This window comes from Humulus lupulus, chromosome 1, assembly GCF_963169125.1.
Source record: "Humulus lupulus chromosome 1, drHumLupu1.1, whole genome shotgun sequence".
NCBI classification, from domain to species: domain Eukaryota; kingdom Viridiplantae; phylum Streptophyta; class Magnoliopsida; order Rosales; family Cannabaceae; genus Humulus; species Humulus lupulus.
This window is the reverse complement of record NC_084793.1, coordinates 4,244,717-4,261,054: the sequence shown is the minus strand read 5'-3', so window position 1 is coordinate 4,261,054 and position 16,338 is coordinate 4,244,717. Positions and strand designations below refer to the sequence as shown.

The 16,338-nt window shown below is 30.3% G+C and overlaps 2 protein-coding genes across 2 annotated transcripts; both read left to right on the top strand.

Annotated features, from left to right (window-relative positions):
• The first annotated feature begins 1,628 nt into the window (after positions 1-1,628).
• Positions 1,629-4,089, top strand: LOC133783227 (basic blue protein-like). Its single transcript, XM_062222776.1, has 2 exons — positions 1,629-1,892; positions 3,679-4,089. The coding sequence occupies exons 1-2, from the start codon at positions 1,688-1,690 to the stop codon at positions 3,879-3,881; spliced, it is 408 nt and encodes a 135-aa protein (XP_062078760.1). The 5' UTR covers positions 1,629-1,687; the 3' UTR covers positions 3,882-4,089.
• Positions 4,090-6,023: 1,934 nt separating this feature from the next.
• On the top strand, positions 6,024-10,665 carry LOC133783217 (probable serine/threonine-protein kinase PBL25). Its single transcript, XM_062222766.1, has 6 exons — positions 6,024-6,422; positions 6,782-7,014; positions 7,396-7,585; positions 8,208-8,599; positions 9,915-10,182; positions 10,252-10,665. Exons 1-6 carry the CDS (start codon positions 6,287-6,289, stop codon positions 10,359-10,361), a joined length of 1,329 nt encoding a protein of 442 aa, XP_062078750.1. The 5' UTR covers positions 6,024-6,286; the 3' UTR covers positions 10,362-10,665.
• The last annotated feature ends 5,673 nt before the right edge of the window (positions 10,666-16,338 follow it).

Below are 16,338 nucleotides of genomic sequence, written 5' to 3'. Positions count from 1 at the left end.
CTTGCCTTTATTTTTTTTTACCTTTAATTTCAATGCAATTTAACCTCACCCCACCATGACAATTTTACTGACACTCAGGCACAATAATGAACTCCAACAACTGCTCCTTTTGGCCGTTGTACGAAACCCTACCTTCAGCTACCAAAAAGAGAAAAAAGAACTAATGGAGAAGAATTTTTTTTTTTTTTGTTAGATCACATCTTACAATAACTACATTAATACATGTTATTATATGACTCAAATTTTCAATAGTAAATCCGCGATCGAAAATACTTTAGGCCACTTCAATGCTCCATATGGTTCGATCGTGCTCTTCAATATCATTAGCACAACTATGAGGGAAGGAGTCGAATCTTACAACAACAGTAGGGAGGAGTTGAATCTTGTAACGAGAGAAACCAAAATCATCACTACAAAACAAGACAAAAAATAATTCAACATAGGGTACGCAATGTATACTACAATCAAATATACTAGGATGCAGAATATGATATGTTATGATAAAACTCGAAATCTCAATAGCAATTTCTAAATCGAGCGTAACCCACCAATGGAGATACTTCAAACGACTATAAAACCTCTTAATGAGGTAAAAAAAATGTCGAACATCTCATAACATGGAGAACAACGACAGTGGGGAAGAGTCGAATCTTATAACGAGAGAAACCAGAAACATCACTACAAACAAGACATCAAACAACTCAACATAGGGTACGCAATGTACACTACAATCAAATATACTAGGATGCAGTATATGACATGTTATGATAAAACTCGAAATCTCAATAGAAATTCCTAAATCGAACGTAACCCACCAATGGAGATACTTCAAACGACTGTAAAACCTCTTAACGAAGTAAAAAAATTGTCGAACATCTCATAACATGGAGAACAACGACAGTGGGGAAGAGTTGAATCTTATAATGAGAGAAACCAGAAACATCACTACAAACAAGACATCAAACAACTCAACATAGGGTACGCAATGTACACTACAATCAAATATACTAAGATGCAGTATATAACATGTTATGATAAAACTCAAAATCTCAATAACAATTCCTAAATCGAACGTAACCCACCAATGGAGATACTTCAAACGACTGTAAAACCTCTTAACGAAGTAAAAAAATTGTCGAACATCTCATAACATGGAGAACAACGACAGTGGGGAAGAGTTGAATCTTATAATGAGAGAAACCAGAAACATCACTACAAACAAGACATCAAACAACTCAACATAGGGTACGCAATGTACACTACAATCAAATATACTAAGATGCAGTATATAACATGTTATGATAAAACTCAAAATCTCAATAACAATTCCTAAATCGAACGTAACCCACCAATTGAGTTACTTAAAACGACTGTAAAACCTCTTATTGAGATAAAAAATTGTCGAACATCTCATAACATGGAAAACAAAATGTATACATAAAAAGTACACTAAGAGTTTTGAACTACCAACCTTAGGTTAAAGCTCTTATGACCCACCACCCCACCTAAGGGTGATGGACACTACTTGACAAGAAGTTAATACCCAAAACCAAATTTCAAAATATTTTTTTATAAAAAGAATAAGAAAAAAACTTGTATATAAACAAGGAGTTAAGTGTCTACACATCCCAAGCAACCAAACATAGCTTTTATTGTGTGGTGAGTGTGTGAGAGAGAGGAAGAAAGAATGAGAGGAAAACAGGGAAGAAGAAGCAGTGCAGTGGTAGTGGGAGTGGGAGTAGGCACCATTGTTGTAGTTTTGAGTCTCTTTTTTTCATGTGTGAGTGTGACTACTGAAGCTGCTACCTATGTCGTTGGTGGCACCTCTGGCTGGACTTACAACGTCCAGAGCTGGACCAAAGGCAAGAAGTTCAAAGCCGGCGATGTACTTGGTAATCAAACTATATCACATCTTATCATCTTTTTTTTGGAAAAAATTTGGGTAGTGATTATTTTTAGTATTTTTTTATACGATGGTTTAAGAAAATTCCAAATATTTTGCATACTATTAGGAAATAGAAGAGAAATATTATTGTATATTGTATTAATGAAAAGAGTACACAAGACATCTATAACCAAACGAAAAGATAACGGTAATACATATTCTAATACTGAAATAAGTATTCAAATAGCTTGTTGCATAACAAAATTTTTTGAAAACTGATTTCAACATCTTAAGTTATTCGAAATTTTGTGAAAAATTGTGAGAAAATTATATTATACCCCATTATATAAAAGAAAAATAGAATTACAATTTATTCGTGTACAAAAAATATTAAAAGTATTGGTAGGTAATGATTAAAAACATATATAAATAGTTGTATAACCTTTGTTTTAACAAGAAAAGTGTGCATATCTTGTTGTTTTTTTCTTTTAGTTTAATTGAAATAATTCCTAAAGAAATAATCTGGACTTTTAGTTCTGTAGTTTTATGTTTAGTTACTACTATGTTGATATAAAGAAAGACAATAACTATAAGTTAATGGCGTTTGAAGACAAGAATATGAAGTATATTTCTCAAAAATTACTTATATAAAGGGTTAGTTTTTTTTTTTTTTTGCTAGAATTATGTAAAGGGTTAGTTGTTATTGTTAAATAATATGCTAGTATAGTACTGCTTTTATCTTTTCTTTCTTTTTTTCATCCTAAAATTTAGAGAAGCCTATGGCTAAATTGATATGTATATTTATATAATAATTAATTGTAGTTTTATGGGGAAAATTATTTTTTATTTTATGTATTATGGATCTACAAAGTTTTATGTCAAAATTAGTCAAATGAGGTATTTTTTTTAATGAAAGTATCCATGTTATTTGTACACTTATATTTTGGCATTTAATAATATATATTATTTGAGTTAAAAAATTTAAGGCCTTATATATAACTATGGGCTGGACTATAATGGTGTATGTTTTTGTCACTATCATGATACATTTTTAGGGTTTTTTCATAAATATATGACTTTTTAGCTATTAATATGCAAAAATATGATAATTAAACTTTTATTGGTTTGTATGGACAAATTTAATTAAAAAAAATCAGATGATGGGAAAAAAATATATGGCATAATAATGATTTTTTACAAAAATATGGCATAATAATGTTTTTTTTACAAAAATATGGGGAAAAAATCTCATACAAAAAAAAATACAAATTTTAAAGAGCCATAAAATAATACTTGTAAAAAAAAAGCCATATTTTTTAAAACTTTATTGAAAAACTCACGTAAAGTGTAATTTTCACTACATTTCTACACATAGAGCCATATTTTTTTTTTTTTTTAACATGACTCATCCTTTTATAAATTTTCCAAAAATTTAAATAATTTAAGAAGCTGAAAATAAGGTCTAAAATAATATTTACACGTGTGACGATACTGAAAATTTGGAACCTGTTTCGGCAACCTAAACAATTCAGATTTTTTTTAAATTTTGCAGGAAGTTCACCGTGACTATAATGAACACTGTCATGTAAAAAAAAAACGTGGATCATAACTCATACATGTGTAAAAATTTACAATTCACCGTGATAGTGCATAAAAAGCGTGTACCACCGTAGTCATCCCCTAAACTATACTTAATAACATAAATTAATAAATTATGTGAGTCTCAGTTAAATTTAAGATGGAAAATATGAAATTAGTTTTGATGAGTTTGTGTTTGGGGTGTGAATGATTAGTTTTCAAGTACGACCCAAGCCTGCACAACGTGGAAGTAGTGGACTCGAATGGGTACAAAGGTTGCTCATCATCGACTTCGAATTCTCAGGCATATGCCACTGGAAAAGATCAGTTGAAATTGTCTAAGGGACCAAACTACTTCATCTGCAGCATCCCTGGCCACTGCGATGGTGGACTCAAGCTTTCAATCAATGCTTCCTAATTAACTCATCATATTCTACTTGTCTTTCTAATATATATATAAATTATACATATATGGTTGGACTTGGATTGTAACATATATACATATATATATTTGTGTAAGAGAGTATGGTATAATTGGTATGTGTAACTAATAATCTTATCTCATGTTTGTGTCCAACTGTGATTTTATCACAATAAAATAAAATAAAATGTAATGGTGTTATTTAGTTTTTTTTGCTAAGGAAAATATGGGAATCTTATGGTGCAAATTATTTCTCTACCCCCTTGGCTATATTAGTAAATTTGGGGACCACATGCCAGTTATAGGGGACTGATACTTCATCCTCTCTTAATTGGATCATCGACAGTTGTGCCTCTAGGATTCTCATCTCATTGAGGACAAACCACCTCAGCACAGGGCCGACCCTGAAGATTTTTGGGCCCTAGGAAAAATTAGGGATTAGAGACCCTTTTTGTAAAACTTTATAAAAGAAAATGGGTCGTTGGACTAGGGTGCTCTAGGCGTGGGTCTAGTCCGATATAGCCCAAAACACCTCAGCACAGGGCCGACCCTGAAGAGTTTTGGGCCCTAGGAAAAATTAGGGATTAGAGACCCTTTTTGTAAAACTTTATAAAAGAAAATGGGTCGTTGGACTAGGGTGCTCTAGGCGTGGGTCTAGTCCGATATAGCCCAAAACACCTCAGCACAGGGCCGACCCTGAAGAGTTTTGGGCCCTAAGAAAAATTAGGGATTAGAGACCCTTTTTGTAAAACTTTATAAAAGAAAATGGGTCGTTGGACTAGGGTGCTCTAGGCGTGGGTCTAGTCCGATATAGCCCAAGGCTAGCCCTGCCTCAGCATAATCTGACCACAAAGACCAAGATATACATATCCCTCTCTCAAAAGGGGCTGTGGTGGTATTCAAACCCTTGACCCAAACAATGAATTATGCCAGCAAAGACATCCCTACCACTACACCAAACAACATGTGGTTAATGGTGTTATATAGTTGCAATAATAATTTACAAGTCATCAATACAAAATATATATATTAATACTTCTATATAGAGTCATAGTACAAACTAATTTTATTATAAAAAGTTTATAATTTATTAGAGATGTAGCTATAAATATTTTTTACTCCAGCCAAAAAGTCTTTATTTAGCGAATTATTATGTACGTACCAACAAGTTTAAAATTTTGATAAAAACTCTAGAACTTCATCTTAAACTATTAGGTTATGTTTGGTTAAGGAGTAATGGAATGGAAATGAATCAATTTTCATTTAATTTATTTGTTTGGTTACATTTTAGAGATTTTAGGTGCCGTTTCGTTGAATGGAATGAAAATTGAGGAATATGAATGAGAATGAGAAAATAAATAGTAGTGTAATGAAATAAAAATTAATATAAATAAAAAAATTATTAAATTTTTTTCAATCTTGTATTGAAAAATGATATTTTCTTCAATTTTCAAATGTAATAGCCATTCTACAAAAAATGTGGAAAAACCATTCAAATACTCTAAAATGCAACCAAACAAGGGAATGAAATGAAAATCGATTCTTTTCCATTCCATTCTAATCTATTATCTCTAACCAAACACCAAACACCACTCATCTAAAAAAATAGAGTAATGATACGTGCACCCAAAATATACACTCAAACATTACACACAGTGATGTGACAATTTAACATAGCCAATCACATTTATTAAAACTGAGACCCACTATTTTGAAGTCACTATATTTAATGTTTTAGTGCATATTTTGGTACACATATCGTTACTTAAATGATATAATCCATGAAATTGACATTATTGCCATATTGGCAGACCATACGTGCTTCAATAATAAAAAATAGGGCAAAGTTAGTGACACGTTGCTCTTACATATTACAACCTTAGTGATGAGCATGATCAAATCAACTTCTCAAAATCATCATATTTCTTAACTATTTTTGCATCAATATTTATATCTTCATAATTTTTTATTTTATTTTTATTTTGGGCTGTAAAAATATATGTTATTGAAACGTACGGCATGCATAATTAGGACCCAAAAAAACAAACTAAACTTGAGTTTTGGCTTCCCATGTTTTTCTCCCACAAAAATCATTTTTAACCTTATTATTCTTATCGTTATTTCCTCCCATTTCTTCAACATCACCATCTTCTTCGGAATCACCTAAAAAAAATTAACCCATTTTCGTTTCCATGCTCAAAAAACTGCTTCATTTTTTGAATCAATTTTCTTCTCATCTCAGGTAGGTGTTATACTGGTTTTGTTTTCTTCATTCTCATCATCATCTTCTTCTTCTTCTTATTATTATTATTCGTTTCAAGCCTGGAAAATAGATAGAGAAATAATCCAGGTTTATAATATATATATATATAATATATATAAGAAAATTTACAATAAAAGAAATGAGCTGCTTTTCGTGTTTTCAACCAAGTAAAAACAAAACAACAAAGAGATCAATTGATATAAGAAGGTCTGGCCAAACCACTGGAGCAAATCCCAGGAAAGAGTCCAACATTGCACCACAACCTCGGTCTTCAGGTAATTAAACCAAAATATAGGACCTTTTTTGCAATTATTTTCTTCTATATAGCTCATTTGTTAAAATGACATATTTTTTAAAGTCATTTTGCACTCTAGCCTATTTTTAATAATTTTTTGCAAAATAGTCTCTCATAATTTAGATAGCTAGTTGAAAATTTAGACAGGTGGTCAAAAAATTTAAAAAGTCGGTCAAAAATTTTAGAAAACTGATCGAAAAATTTAGACAATTAGTCGAATTTTAGACAAAGACTATTTTGCAAAAAACTATCAAAAGTAGGCCAAAGTGCAAAATTACTTAAAAAAAATGTTATTTTTACTAATTTCTCTTATTATTACGCTTATAATGTAATTTGCAGAAAACCCTAAACCAAAATTTGCACCAGAAGGTGAGACCACAAAGAACAACAACAATAATAATAATAAAGATACCAATAAAGAAGCAGCATCTAATGGGAACCAAAATATTGCTGCACATACTTTTACATTCAGAGAATTGGCTACAGCCACAAAGAATTTCAGGCAAGAGTGTTTGCTTGGAGAAGGTGGATTTGGAAGAGTTTACAAAGGCAGACTTGAAAAAACTGGCCAGGTGAACATTTCATCTTTTTCTATTTTTAATTTACAAAACACTTTTTTTGAATTATTATTATAATTAATGGAGAAATTGGTGAAAATGACCATTTTTTTAAGTGATTTTGTAATTTGGCTTACTTTTGATAATATTTTGCAAAATGATCTTTGTCTAAAATCCGATCAGTTGTCTAAATTTTTCAATTAGCTGTCTAAAATTTTTAACTGACTGTTTGAATTTTTCGATTACTTAATTAAATTTTCGACTAGATTTCTAAATTATGAGAGGTCATTTTATAAAGAATTATTAAACGTAGCTACAATGCAAAATAACTTTAAAAATTTGTCATTTTACCAAAAACCCTTGTTAATGGGAATTTTATTTGTTAAACTAGTTCAGATTGTAGCAGTGAAACAACTTGACAGGAATGGTTTACAAGGAAACAGAGAGTTTCTTGTTGAGGTTCTGATGTTAAGCCTCTTACACCATCAAAATCTAGTCAATCTTATTGGGTATTGTGCTGATGGAGAACAGAGGCTTTTGGTCTATGAATTCATGCCATTGGGGTCTCTAGAAGACCATTTATTAGGTACATTTTTTTCAATTTCATTCGCTAAACAATGTTATAGAATGTTGTTTTTTTTAAACTTAAGGTGTCTAACACTACATGAGGTGGTACTTTGTGATTGGTTAGCGATACCCCATAATAAGTGGGGCCTAATATTAGATTGCACTAATAACAGTATGCTAGCTCCTTGTGGTGTTGGACACCATTAGTGCCCTAGCAATTCTCGATGTTATATTATTATGAGTTTATATATTTTTAAACTCTGTGTTTTGCCTCATTACCTGTTTAGACCCTGTATTTTGACATTATTTTTTAGACCCTGTGTTTTGTAAAATAATTCAAATATGCCCCTAAACCTTATTTTGATGAACAAAAAATTGAATATAACAACACAGTTCTTAGGCAAAATGACTATTTTTGTTCTGAATTGTTAGTTTGATGAATTATTTGTGATTTTAATTCAAAAAATTTTGATCAAAATCGAGTTTAGGGATCTATTTAAACTATGTTAGAAAACACAGGGTCCAAACAGGTAATGAGACAAAACACAGAATCTAAAAAGATGTAAACCCTACCATTATTACAGTAAGGGCCAAAATGAAAAATGTGGTTGAATGTGGTGTTGTGTGGTGATGATGATCAGAGTTACAAGCAGGGCAAAAGCCATTAGATTGGTACAAGAGAATGAAAATAGCATTAGGAGCAGCCAAAGGGTTGGAGTATTTGCATGACAAGGCCAATCCACCTGTGATCTACAGAGATTTGAAGTCATCCAACATTTTGTTAGACAAGAATTTCAATGCCAAACTCTCTGATTTTGGGCTTGCCAAGCTTGGGCCTGTGGGAGACAAAAGTCATGTTTCATCAAGAGTAATGGGGACTTATGGCTATTGTGCTCCTGAGTATCAGAGAACAGGGCAGCTCACAGTTAAGTCAGACGTTTATAGTTTTGGTGTCGTTTTATTGGAGCTCATCACTGGAAGAAGAGCCATTGATACCACAAAACCAAACACTGAGCAAAATCTAGTTTCTTGGGTAATTTTCTTTACTTTTAACACTATTCATCATCATCATCATCAATGCATCATCTTATTATAAGTCCTTGGTATGCTCGGGCCCGGCCCTAGGCATAGGCGGGTCAGGACCGGGCCTGTGCTTAGGGTTCTCACATAATGATGTCTAATGTTTTTGAAAAATACCATTTTTTTACATCTATAAAGACCTTAAAAATTTGAAAAATATCATTTTGTATATAATTTTTTTAAAAATAATTGTAATTTTTGTTTGAAGTAAGCAACTAATTTTTATAACTATTGATGTTGGTTATTGTATATACTTCTTATTTCAAGCCTCACTAGACAAAATCTTAGACCCATCACTGCATATTACCTTCTTCAATTAGGGTCGGCCCGTGAGTATTGGAGGCCCACTAAATTTTTTAGTAATTTTATAATAATTATATATAAAATTGTATTTTTGTAATTTTTTTTGGGCCTTTTGCATAGAAAATGATATTTTTCAAAATATGAGCCTTTTTTAAAGTGGGTGTCCTAGGCACAGGCCTGGCCCGCCTAATGTCTAGGGCCGGCCCAATCTTCAATGAACATCTTTTCTTAAAAAAATTATAAATATATGTAAAAATATATAGGGGAATTCTCCTGTAAGGACTTCACTTTAAGCCCTACCCGTGGGATTCTCAGTGTTCTCGACCTGTGGACAGTTTTTGGCATGATTTTCAGAAAATTCTAAATAGTTTACAGTACCGAAAACTAAGTTCAAACATGTTGTTGCACGCGTGACTAATTTTTTTTATGCATGTGGAAAACAACATGTTTGAACCTAGTTTTTTGGACTATAAATTATTCAGAATTTTCTGAAAATTTGCAGAATGCTCTAAATTGCTACAATATACATGGTCATAAAAAAAATCACGCCAAAAACTGTTCACGGGTCAAAAAACACTGAGAGCCCCACCGGTAGAACTTAAAGTGAAACATCTGTAGAAAAATTGTCCAAAATACATATTAGTCCTTTATAATTAAAGAAAAAAATTATACAATATATGTCCCTCTATGTTTTAATCCTAGCTCGTCAATGTATAATATTACTACTAAAAAAACAATAACAAAAAAGGGTCTTCTTGTTCATATATATAGACATCGAGTAATGATATGCCAACGAACTGACGAAACAATTTATTTTAATCAATCACATTTATTTCAGACTCAACCATTCTTAAAAAAAAAATAGTGGTTTTGATATAATTTTAGGGCAGATATCGTTATTGACAGAGAATAATTGTTGATACCAGTTGTTGAGAATCTTAAAACACATCTATGTATGTGAGCAGGCACAACCTTTATTCAAAAACCCTCAAAAGTTCCCAGAACTAGCAGATCCATTGCTCGAAGCAGGAGATTATCCAGTTAGAGGATTACACCAAGCGGTTGCAGTGGCTGCCATGTGTTTGAACGAGGAACCCTCGGTGAGGCCCCTCATCAGCGACGTCGTCACAGCTCTCAGCTTTCTCGGGACCACTCCTGATGCCACCGCTCCCACTTCTCCGACCACCGCCGCCGAGCAAAACGGCACAGCTCAACACGATGATACGAACAGCAGTAGTATTAGTAGTATTAGTCATTGTAATAGTAAAAGTAAAAGTAGTAAACCTCAGGAGAAAGAAGAAGAGAGATTAATACAAGAACGACAACGAGCCGTACAAGAAGCCATTGAATGGGGTTCCACTTCAAGGCACAACAATGGTAAAAACCGGTTTGGAAGTGCTGCTTCCTTGTAATATTATTATATATATATATAGATCGAGTGCTATACTGCTTCTTTTTCTTCTTCATCTAATTTATATATATACAAATACCATGTTATATCTATATATATATATATGATTGGTGGTTGAGTGTAGTTGAGGATTTTCTTGGGAAAAAGTTCTTCATTCTTTCTTTTTTTTTTTTTTTCTTATACCAACATATATATAATTGATGAATGTAGTTTCATTCTTTTCAATGAACGATAATACAATTTTTTTGGTCAAGTACTTTTAAAGATTTATCCATATACATTTAAATATATATTATTTAAATGTATTTTTTAGAATATGAAAAAGAAAAAAGAATTAGAAATATGTGAGTTGATAAATATATATATATTATATTAATTGCTATATATATAGTTATATATATATATATATATATGCCTTGGGTGGGAATAAAGATGAGAAGAATTGTGAAGAGTATTTACTTTTCTTTGAAAGAAGGAAAGTAGAAAATAAAAATGGAATGTTACAAAAGAATTAATTAGTATGCCTAACTATAAGTTGGGAATAATGATGAGAATAGTTGTGAGGTATTGGGAATAATGATGAGAATAGTTGTGAAGTAATAATACTTTTCTTTGAAAGAGGAAAAGTAGAGAATTTTAATTGAATGAGGTAAGAATTTACCCTTCTTGTGTTACTTAATCAGCAGAATATACGAATTTCGCTAGCTGTTATAAGCAACCTAAATGATCCAAAGTCTCATCTTAATCTGTCTTGTTATAAAGAAAGATGCAGAAAAACAATATCCAAACCAATATTGAGAGAGTAATAATTGTTGAAATTAATTGAGCAATAAACAATAATCAAGAATTGATCAAACATATTCATGTTTAATATTGCATAATAAAATCATCTTATTTAAGGCATCAAACATAATAGGAAAAAGAAGTTTTACATACCTTTGTGATCAAGTCTATGAACCATCATTCTCCATAATTATGCTCATCACATTTCACCCACTTACACATCAAAGATCAAATGGGTGCTTGGGGTGTAGATGAACACTACTGTTTCATTTTTTTCCTCTTAAGACACCCATTGTCCACACACCCTTAAGGGTGTAACCCCTTTTATAAACTATAATGGGATTATTGGGCCTAGATACCCAATGAGAGGATTAGTTGCCTTGGCCCAATGGGCTGGCCTAAAGACGTTGAGAGCGTGTCCATAGGCCTTGAGCGTGTTAGTACGTTATGTCCATCACATTATGGCCCGATGGTAATAGCATGCAATACCAATCATATAGTTATCCTTACATGATAATCATGACACTGCCTGAGCAACGTGTAATTATGTCAGTCCATATAAAATATTCTAACATTCTCCCACTTGGACTACATAATTACACCAACAAGTACTCATTGAGCAATAGTATCTATACACAAGAATCTCAAGAAACGCAAATGTCTATAAAACCAATTATGCATCATATCGTATCGATAAGATACAAATATGATACATAACGAGACATTGGAGATTAACAAAGCATGACGATAACTCCCAATATGGATCCACTCAAACATGATATCTAGACTAAGCCATTGGCACGCATCATTATATCATTACCAAACGAGTGTGCACTCATAATGCCAAAGAGTGATCCACAATATGCATGTATTCAACAATAAATAGCAATCCTTAACATGTCTATCATATATGAAAACGGTAACTCCTACTGATTAAATACATCTCTCGCACCTAACAATCCACATAAGAAGTATGTTCTCGGTACACACGGTTAGGTAAGCCTTGTCAGTGTAGTTATTGACATGTTATCTATAAGTGCGCGTCATGATGCAAATAAAGGACTCCACAACTTTCTCACTACAAATGGAACGTCATCATCATTAATGGAGTAACAAGACTCCGCAAGTTTTGAGAGAAAGATATGACTGCGACATTTATCACATAAGTTCAGTAAATTCACAATAGAGTCAACTACTCTTGACACTGAAACGAAATATCACAGTTGTACTGTATAAACCATGTCCTCATGACACGTCACTCACTCTACATCTATGAATGAGGATGCTGTAAGTGTCCACCTAACACCTATTTACAAAATAACTCTTCTTACCATTATACCTGCATGTATGAGAGAGGAAATTGTAGGTGTTTATTTGATTAGACACTTAATCACAAAATAGCTCCTCCTACCATTATAAATGATTTTGACATCCATGCAGCTTGTTCAATCGATATCACTAAAACCAACTATTGAGCGTCATAATGTTGATTTTTCGATTGCAAAGACATCATTGATACCATAAGGATGACTACTCAAGTACCAATCCAGCATGCCCATGACAAATATCATAATAGGGAATGCGTATACATGAGAAAACCCGAGGCTGCCTTCAACAAGCATGTATGGAACAATCTCAAAATTGATCTCTCATCATTATCAATACACATGAACTTTAGGCCTTTCACAATACATTATACTTTAGACTATTCCAAAGTTCTCAATGAAATTGAAACATTACTCACATAAAAAATTAGTCAATATAAACTATGAGACAATTCAACTTTCTCTTGATCTCATCATGAAGAATCTAAATACTTAGACCATGTAAGGCTTCTCTAAAATTCTTCATCCGACAGAGACTATCAAATAACGGTTTTACTTGTCTCCAGATTAGATCAGTATCATAAAATATGAGCAATGTACTATATCATGTAATAATATAACATGTTATTGTTCCCACTAATCTCTCACATAATATTGACTAACGATAATATTTCAAATTGTGCATTATGAGAATAACAATAGTCATTGTCTTGATGCTTTTCCAAAACGAATTTAATCCAATGAATTCCGATGTCCTTGTTAGTTGTTGCCTAAAAGGCTTGAATGAACCAAAGGAAATTCTAAAAATAAGAATTTAGTTCTCGCATTCTTATATATTGATTTCCTAATAGTCACCACTTTACCATCCAATAATAATGCATTTTGAATAGTTCATTCCATTATAATGGTAACTAGCTATAGGCTTTAATCAATCTTAATTTATTCCTCAAATAGTCTGCTCTCAACAAGAACTGTCATCAAGAAAAATCTCACAGTTATCATGTGATTAAGCCTAAATATTTTGTCTCAATACTTTTTTTTTTTACATCTTTTAAATTCCTTTTTAGTTGATTTCAATGATTTTTCTAAATAATGTATAATTGAAAAAAACTCTTACTTTGATTTTTTTTACATATTTTTTTGTTTAATTTTTTTTTATTTCATTTAAATATTTACAATATATATTATTTAAATGTATTTTTTAGAATATGAAAAAGAAAAAAGAATTAGAAATATGTGAGTTGATAAATATATATATATATTATATATTAATTACTATATATATAATTATATATACATGCCTTAAGTGGGAATAAAGATGAGAATAATTGTGAAGAGTATTTACTTTTCTTTGAAAGAAGGAAAGTAGAAAATAAAAATGGATTGTTACAAAAGAATTAATTAGTATGCCTAACTATAAGTTGGGAATAATGATGAGAATAGTTGTGAAGTATTGGGAATAATGATGAAAATAGTTGTGAAGTAATAATACTTTTCTTTGAAAGAGGAAAAGTAGAGAATTTTAATTGAATGAGGTAAGAATTTACCCTTCTCGTGTTACTTAATCAGCAGAATATACGAATTTCGTTAGCTGTTATAAGCAACCTAAATGATCCAAAGTCTCATCTTAATCTGTCTTGGTCTGTCTTGTTATAAAGAAAGATGCAGAAAAACAATATCCAAACCAATATTGAGAGAGTAATAATTTCAAATACAATTCAACACTTTAGTCACAACCATCTTTTGAAACAACTTGATATACGAGATCTTTATTCAGAATATCTTAAAATCAACCAAAATATTATATTATATAATAAAGTAAATAATGGCTAAAATACTTAATATTTTTTAAAATTTGCACTTTTATACCCAATTTTTTTTTACGGTAAATATACTTAATGTTTTTAAAATGTTGCACTTTTATACTTATTTTTTATTATTTTGATAAATAATAAGAAAATGAAGGAATAATATATGATTTTAATTATTTTTTAAATTTTAAATTATTTTATCTTTTTTATTCTTTCTCAAAATAACTAATTTAAATTAAACATTAATAAATATTTTATTAAAATTAATAAAAATGATTTAAAACTTATATATTTTCATCAATTTAAAATATAAGTTTTTTTTTAAAAAAAAGTAAAGGAAAAATATAAGTTTAATTATTTTGATTAATTTTACTAATCTTTTTTTTTTTAAAGGTAAAAATAATTTAAAATTGTAAAAATAATTAAAATCCTATATTTTCCTTCACTTTTTTATTATTTCTCAAAATAATTTTAAAAAATAAGTATAAAAATGCAACATTTTAAAAATATTAGGTATATTTACCGCAAAAAAAAAGTTTGGGTATAAAAGTATAACATTTCGAAGACATTAGGTATATTTACCGCAAAAAAAAAAATTGGTATAAAAGTTCAACATTTTAAAAATATTAGGTATTTTAGTTACCATTTACTCTATATAATATACACAATTAATTGTATATATATATTATAACTAATCGATATAGCTAAGATTTTAATTATAATTGATCCTGCTATAATAATCTAGTCATAATATAATCACAAATATGTAAAAGTTAATAGATTCAAAGCTTTCCCATTCTATGCCTTTAGCTATGTCCTACTTTTTTTTCTTCCTAAAGCATGAAGTGAATGTGTTTGATAAATTAATAATATTAACAATAAACCACATTAACATTAATAAAGTTTATATTAATGTTAATATGGTTTATTGTTAATATTTACCACTTTATAAATAAAAATATTGCAGCGGGCATCTGGTGAAAAGAAAAGAAAAGAAAAAACTGAAGGTTCGTTGAATGTTAAGTCAAAACAGAAGCAAAGAAAAAGAACCAAAACTGAAGACACAATTCAATTGGTAAAGAAAAAAAGAAAAAGAAAAGAAGAAAGTTGTAATATCGGTTATCTTTGGTAAAAATTTTGTTTTTGAATTTTTTAAACAAAAGAATGGAAATATAATTTTATTTTTGTTTCTTTATTTTTAAAAAATAAAAATATGTTTAGTAAATATTTTTGTTTTTTGTTTTTAAAAACAAAAAATAATAAACACATTTGATAATTTTTATTTTTATTTTTTGTTTAATAATATGAAATGTTGATTTGAAGAAAAAAAGAAAATAAAAGTTGAAAACGGTTTAAAAAAAAATTTAAAAGTGAAAAAATTCTATTTTCAAAATTTAAAGAATTTTAATTAAAATTTTAAAAAATAATAAATAAAAACAGAATTACCAAACACATTTTATGTTTAATTGTCAAATTTTTAATTAATTAAATAAAAAACTATTTTTTTAAGTATTACCCAACAACACCATGTTTCCATCTTGTTCCCATTATCATCCTTGTTCTCTTCTATAAATATCTCTGCTTCTTCATTGTTTGATTGTCTGCTATATTCTGGGCTTGGAGAGTACTCTTGAGAGTAAGGAAACTAAGGAAAGTGGAGATAATAACTTTATATGATATGTATAAAGTTCATCATCAATTTTAGTAAATTTTATAAAGAATTTCAAACTGATCATGTATAATTATATATATGTGTGTGTGTAAATTGGAATGAAGAGTAATTCTTGGACGAAGAAGAAGAATGCTATGTACGGCTTTATATGCAATCCGAGTGTCATGTTCGAGCATATTAGATTATGGTATCCCACATGGAATACGTGTAAGAATATTCAATCATTAATAAGAACATGTGTAACTTCACTAATCACCAATTTGTTTTTAGATGGAGCCTTATGATTTTTATCATGGTATCAAGAGTCAATTCCTTAGCGGCGCACGAGATCCGCATTGTAGCTGAAAAAATAGGCCACTTGTGATCAGGTGATTCAAGATTGGTGAG